Here is a 7,687-nt window from a genome sequence, read left to right on the forward strand (position 1 = left end):
TATTTTAATTAAAATTTAACCCTTTTTTCTTACAAAAATAATATCATTCATAAATTTTTTTGTGTTGACACCCTAAGACAAAATAGGGTTGCAAGAAGAAAAAAAATTTCATCTCCTTAAAATCATTAGTTTCTATTTTTTGAAATCACTGTTTCAAAAGTTTATTAGAGGAAATATATCTTAACTATCACATTCATAATAAATTACATTTGGGGAGAATTTTATGAAATAAAAAACCTTTTGATGCCCTCACAGAAATTTTCTCTGACATACAAAATTTATTGTTTTCATAAAAACTTTTGGGAGTATTGCTTTTGTCCTTCAACATCATCAAAACGTTAAACTTTATCCAAGTGCCAATAAAAGAAGTATGGCGGTAAGCAAACCTAAGAGATGTCCCAATTAACAAGCACCATGAACCTAGTGGTATATGACAATTTAGAAGTTGAAAAATGGAGATATCTAAAATTGGATTGGGAAGCATATCTATTTTGCTTGCACAAGACAAGATGTAGCCTATGTTAAGTGTTCTAAGTCATTTTATGCATCATCGAATCTTATTCCCCCCCACAATAGAAAAAAAGGTGCTTAAACTTCTGAGCTATACCCAGTTATTGAGTGGGCATGATCGCTCATGGATAGAATGTCTACTATTGGCTACTGCACTTTCCTTAGAATCTAATATTTGAGAGAAACAATAAGCTATATTCTATAGATCTAGTGCTAAAGCCCAACGATCTTTGAACTATTGTGGATCAAATTTATCTTGGATGTTTTATAAATAAAATGGAATATACTATGAAGTTAAATTGTGATCATAAATTATTTATCAACATCATAAACTATCCATTTCAACATGTCTGAGTGTAATATATAGAAATTAGAATTTCATAAAAGTAAACTTAAAAAGTAAACTTATATATATCTTATATCTCCAAACATACAAGCGACTTTATAATAGAAATAAGATCAACTTCTATATTTTGGCAATGCTGCCAATAAATGATTCGACAAAAAATTTTTTCATAAAATTAATGTTTAGGTTGACTTATTAATATTCAGGCTGGGTTTGGATTTAAATTATAGACTTGATTATTACTGGGGCTGGATTCGAGCTTAAATTGTAGATTTGATTAGTACTAGAGTCGGGTTTGAATTGGCTTCAATAATGCAAGAGTAACTCAAAATTCATTCATTGATTATTTGGGTTTGAGTTTTAAAAGATAGAAACATTTTGTTAAATTTGATATTTTGTTATGTTAAAGTTTCATGTTTGGGTCAATTAAGTTGTGTTGATAAAAAAAAAAAAAAAATATAATAAATGGGTTAGTTTTGATGAGTTTAGATTGAAAAAGTTTTGTGTCAAACATTTTGATCTTTATAAGAAAAGAATTGAGTTTGGATTAATAAGCATACTCGGGTTGGATCAACTTTAGGTTAGACTTGAATTCGACTCTCATTAACTTGAATTGACATTCCTAATTTTAAAACATTACTTCTAAGTTAGGCATTGAGAATTTATGCTCTACAGCTTTAGGATAGACGTTAACAGGTTAGAGGTTAGCTTGGCAGTTCGTAGGATTGCAAAACCCACTGTCCAACGCAAAACCAACTGTTCATTATTGAGTTTAAGTTCACAATTTGCGGGCTTCTTCGAGGGACAAAAATCTCTTATATTTTTTGAAATAAATATGTCCAAGCTATGGAACATAGGTTAAAGTCATGCAATATTGAAAAATCAACACTAGGCTTATTTTTTGTGCTGATCTTTAAGATATTTGTAAAAAATCATAAAAATGAGAAATGTTTGTAGATGCAATATTTATGAAATAAATGAGAAGTTATTGTTACGATAAGTTTAAATTACAAGTTAATATAACTGTAAGTTAAAGTGATATACTCACAATAAGTTTACTATAAGTGAAAGTGATTTACATACAGTAAGTTTAAATAGCTTAGGCATTTTATTTGTTGAATTGGTTGTGGGTTAAATAGCTTTCATATTTAAGGCTTTGCGATAAGATAGTATCATGGATATCTAAGAAGGTTACTCTTATAAAACTATGATTTGGTCTACTATGATATATGGATCTTGTGCTGGTGACAAGTCTATGATAACTAAATTGAGTGTGAGAAAAAGTAAGAATGACAAAATAATATATGCGAAAACTATTATTATATGAGGAACTGTGGGATATCATTTATTGAAGAATTTTTTATTGAAAAGTGAACTCAGGTCTATCACTTTGATTAATAAGAATGGTTGATAAAATTAATGTGGGAGTAGGAAAAAAAATTTAAATAAAGGTAATGTTAGTGAAAAAGAATTGTGTAAAAGAATTAAAAGTTGTGTTCAAAAAGGAGTTAATATCTCACGTTGATCTCAGCAAGAATTAATGAAGCATGATGATGCATGAAGTCCACCCAAAATAGTTGGAATAAGCTCGATGAGGGTTAAGGAGGCAATTCTCTCTCTTTAACTCTTGAGTTGACCAATTCCTAAAAAAGCAAGAGTCAAATAGAGAGTTGCTTTTTTAAAATTGAACACCAAAGTGATAGATAAAACATGTACATCTTCATACATGCACTAAATCTGTGGGAAAAACATTTTATTAGTTTGTGGTCATTTTTTTCATCCGTTAATAATTTTAAAGTTGTTTTTGATAGTGAATTCACGTTTGAAAGTAAATAATCATCAAACTTGCTACGTATAAAGCTTCAAAAATTGAAAATTTCTACATTTTAAATGTTCTATTTTGGATACCTTTGGATGATATTTTATTTTACTTATGCATCAATTTTTTTTAACTTTGCCATTTGTAATTATATAATTAAATGAGTCATCCGTGCATATTCTCTATTTTGGATCTGGAGCATTTGACTCATTTTTTATATGGGAGCTTCTTGAAGGGCTGTTATTTGGATGGTCTGGACGATATGACTTATCAAAATCTACTCATTATTGTTAAAGTCTAGCTAGCCCAACCCAAATAACATTTGACTATATATGAAATTGTTTGAGATTTATCAGGCACCATTTGATTGTTTTTTTAAGCCCGTATAAACCCATCCATGCAATCATGCCTATATGTGTGTCCTCCAATTTGCATTTTTATTTTATCAACTACATGCTACTCTTTTTGGGATTTGGTGATGGAATACAACTTCGGCGATGAGATTTCTGAAAGTTCGGGTTGGCTCTCTTCAATATCATTTAACTCTCTCTCTTTCTCAAACACACACACATGAATCACAAAACGGTTCTTTGCTTACATTATGAAGTTTGTTCTCTTTCATGGTTAAAAAGTTCATTGAGTTTTGAAAAAGGAAAGTGAGATTAGAAGAATGCAAGAGGAATAATATATAATTGGAAGGTCAAATTATGGTATGGAATTATTGTCCATGTTTCTTTTATTCTTCTTCATAAATTAGTATAAAATAATTGTTAAAAGGTAATTTCATAAATAAAAAAAATTAAAGAGCACCTAAATTATGATATCAACCAAAACATGAAGTTGACTTTATTTATAGAATTATTCTAGTTTGAATTTTCGTGTAATTTTTTAACATGCAGTATTTAGGTAATCATATAAGTTTAATTATTGTTTGCATTGAATTGTTGATTTAAATACATCCCTCATGATGTTTGATGAACTGTATGTATGTAAATGCCTTTTTTAATATTGTTCACATGCACATTTTGCCTGTTTTCTGGTTTTCAGCTTTTTTCTAGAAGATTTTTTTGTATTAAATTTTCTCTTTTTGTTACTTGATGGATGACATATTATGCATATGTGCTTGGTTTTTATTTAGGGCGATGTTGCTTTTTTGGCTCCTCCTTGGGGTGGTCCAAGTTATTGTAAACAGCCGATTTATGACCTGAGATCACTTAAACCTCATGACGGGTTAAGTTTTTTTTTTTTTCTTGCTTGTTCATTTTTGATATTTTTTCATTACAATTTTATTCTAACACATACCTTTTATTCTTGAATCAGGTTTTATCTTTTTAAAATTGCAAGCTTGATTGCTCCTAAAGTCGTGATGTTTCTTCCTCGAAATGTTAATATAAATCAATTGGTAGAGCTTATGCGATCAGTTGATCCTCCATGGAACCTTGAGGTACTTTGTTCTATTAGCTTGCATGTCCAATGTTATTGGCTTGATAAATTATGCATTCTATTTAATTTTTTATCAGAAATTTGTTTTTACCGTTTGAAGATAAACTGATCTCAGATAAGTTCTGTTTTTTTTTTTATTTTAGTTTTTTTGTCAGTCTGGCATGTCATTTGCATTCAAAAGCCTTTTTCTTTGACTGATTTGTAGTCTGGTAGAATCATTCACCTACTACTTTTATTTTTATTTCTCCCCTTTTTTTTTGGGTGAGAAGTATCTTATTTCTCTCTGTTTTGTGAATGATGATAGAAAGGGTTTCTTTATGTTATTGGATTTCGAATTTAACTAAATCTTTGCTTGCTCATACATAGCACACAATTTTTATGTATTTACATCTCACACCTAAACATCCATATTTGCAGACATAACACTCGAATCAATAATATTACGTAAAAAATAGTATTATTACCACTTTTTAAAGGTGAAATCTACCTCTGCATGTATAGGTTTAAAGCACCAATGTGCTACATATGTAAATATCAAAGTTTAGATGTGAGATATGTAAGTGCATAAGAATTCTGTGCTAGGTATGTAAATTTCCCCTCGCTTTTTCAGATCATTCCTGTAAAAAGATTGTTTACATCTTTATCCTCATCTTTGCTTGCAGGTGGAGAAGAATTTCTTAAACGGAAAGCTTAAAACGATGACAGCCTACTTTGATTGCCCTACAAAATGAGTTAAGAGAAATTTCTGTAAATTTAATCTTTCAGGTAATTATTAGTTTCTGTTTTTAGATAGAAACGTAGTTCTGTATTCCATTTTATTTGTAGAAAAGTATGCTAGTTGTGCAAGTCTTATATGTTGTAAGAAAAGTTGATTTGATGAGAATGTATTTCGAACTTTGATTTAATTTGAGGCATCATACTGTATGAAAAATCTTGTACAAGCTTTGTATTGTTTTTAGTTTGTGTGAACTTTTCTGTCAAACTATAGAACTATTATAGATAAACAAAAGACATTAATATTCTACAAATGTTACATTTTCTTATCTTCATGTATTTAAATAAATTTTTTGGTGATTAAAATTTATTATTATTTTAGCTGTTTAGTGACATTGGCACATGCACAAACCATTTTTTTGAAGACCCAAGTTTTTTTTTTCATTTTCTCGCTCATGTCATTCTAATTTTTTGGGAAATAATGAGCTAAAAATTCTATTCACTTTATTTACGAGTGAGAAATTATTCTTTGTTAAGTGAACAATACTAATTATTAGAAAATTTATTTTTTAAAAAAACACTTTAACAGTACAACTACCTCACTGGTTTTAGTGATTGCTTCATATGTAATTTTTATGATTGATATTGCAATTATTTTATGATGCTATGACACTTGGTTGATAACATTGCCACATAAGGAGTAGATGCATATGAGATACTTCTTATATCTAACTCTCTTTCAAGATTTAAATCAACATATTATTGCAATTTTATTTTTTAAAATTTTTAGGAATGGCTAATTGTACTATTTAGATACCATACCATATATCTATTGATTGCTTGCATTTTTCTTATAACATCCCATCATGTGTAGATCACTACATACATAAAAAATATAATAATTCAAGCATATGGGACCTCCTCCATGTGCTCTCACTTCTTTCTTTTTCGGTTTCTATTCCTTAAATAATTTGAAGTGGCTAGTAAATAAAGTACTTATAGTCTTCGCATTTATCATATTGTGCTTGTCTAATACTTTTTAATATATCATGATTATGAAAGACTTCATATACATGCAGTCTTATTATAATTTATTCTCATTTCTGGAGTATTTTTTGCTTCTCTCAAATCTTTCATGTCAATGCCAGTTCAAATTAGTAATCTTTTAAAAAATTAACTTCTGTAATAAACACCCCATTTACATATTATGATACATGTTATTTACATATTATAATAGGATATTACTTTCTTATTTATGCTTTTTATATAACTGACATTAATTGCTTTTACATATGTGAAACTTGATCCTATGAATGAACCAATCAAAATTGTTGTAAAATTGATGATGTGCTTATTTTAATACATAAAAAGCATTTATTTAACTCTATACAATACTCTCTTTTCAAGTTCAATAAAGCCTTCAGGTTGTATCAAACAAAATACATTCTCTTTGAAGGAAAGGTAAATGTACATCCACTTATTCTTGGTATTGATTTTTTCTTGTTACAATGCTCAATACATGAGGAAAAATCATTGGTTTAATTACGAAAGAGAATATCTTTATAAAGTCAATATCTTCTTTTCTATTGAACTTTTGCTTATTCTTTTTTTACTTTATATATATATATAATCTGGCATGTCATTTGCATTCAAAAGCCTTTTTTTCTTTGGCTGATTTGTGGTCTGGTAGAATCATTCACCTAATACTTTTATATTTGTTTCTCCCCTTTTTTTTTGGGTGAGAAGTATCTTATTTCTCTCTGTTTTGTTAATGATGATGATTTTCTCTGTTTTGTGAATGATGATGGAGAGGTTTTCTTTTATGTTATTGGATTTCGATTTTAACTAAATCTATACTTGCTCATGCATAGCGCACGATTTTTATGTGTTTACATCTCACACCTAAACATCCATATTTACAGACATAATGCTCGAATCAATAATATTACGTAAAAAATAGTATTATTACCACGTTTTAAAATTAAAATCTACCTTTTCATGTATACGTTTAAAGTGCCAAGCTGTTGCATATGTAAATATCAATGTTTAGATGTGAGATCTGTAAGTGCATAAGAATTGTGTGCTAGGTATGTGAATTTCCCCTTGCTTTTTCAGACCATTCCTGTAAAAAGACTGTTGACATCTTTATCCTCATCTTTGCTTGCAGGTGGAGAAGAATTTTTTTGAACGTAGAGCTTAAAAAGATCACAGCTTACTTTGGTTGCCCTACAAAATGAATTAAGACAAATTTCTGTAAATTTAATCTTCCAGTTAGTTGTTTGTTTCTGTTTTTATGTTAGAAATGTAGTTCTTTAGTCCATTGTATTTATAGAAAAGTATGGTAGTTGTGCAAGGCTTTTATGCTGTAAGAAAAGTTGATTTGACTAGAATGTATTTCAAACTATGATTTAATTTGAGGCATCATCCTACATGAAAAATAGTGTACAAGCTTTTGTATTGTTTTCAGGCTTTTGATTTGCTTTAAGGAGAGATGGCAATGTTTGGGTGAGTTTTTCTGTCAAAACTATAGAACTATTATGGATAAACAGAAGGCATTAATGTTCTACAAATGTTAGATTTTCTTGTTTTCATGTATTTAAATAAATTTTTTTGGTGATTAAAATTAATTTTTTTTAGATGTTTATAACTAGTTTTTTTTTTCATTTTATACAAATTAAGTCAAATGTCATAAAAATAAATAACTATATGCATATAAAATGAATATTTTTTATATGATTAAATTGAATTTAGAAATGCATTGCCTCAAGCCCATATTTTTAAACATTAGAATATTTTAGAATATTTGTGAAGGGAGATGAGTTTTTTACAAGTAAACTTTTCTTATATATATATAT

General features: G+C 28.6%; 1 protein-coding gene across 1 annotated transcript in view; it reads left to right on the plus strand.

Annotated features, from left to right (window-relative positions):
- LOC110027433 overlaps positions 1-7,270 on the plus strand; it is a 65,176-nt gene extending 57,906 nt beyond the window's left edge. The window contains exons 11-14 of the mRNA XM_020728879.1: positions 3,814-3,905; positions 3,996-4,119; positions 4,781-4,883; positions 7,000-7,270. Of these exons, the coding sequence (XP_020584538.1) occupies positions 3,814-3,905; positions 3,996-4,119; positions 4,781-4,849 (285 nt within the window). The 3' untranslated portion in view covers positions 4,850-4,883; positions 7,000-7,270. The remainder of the gene's footprint in view (positions 1-3,813; positions 3,906-3,995; positions 4,120-4,780; positions 4,884-6,999) is intronic.
- The last annotated feature ends 417 nt before the right edge of the window (positions 7,271-7,687 follow it).

The sequence above is a fragment of the Phalaenopsis equestris genome, unplaced genomic scaffold (assembly GCF_001263595.1).
Source record: "Phalaenopsis equestris unplaced genomic scaffold, ASM126359v1 Scaffold000428, whole genome shotgun sequence".
NCBI classification, from domain to species: Eukaryota; Viridiplantae; Streptophyta; class Magnoliopsida; order Asparagales; family Orchidaceae; genus Phalaenopsis; species Phalaenopsis equestris.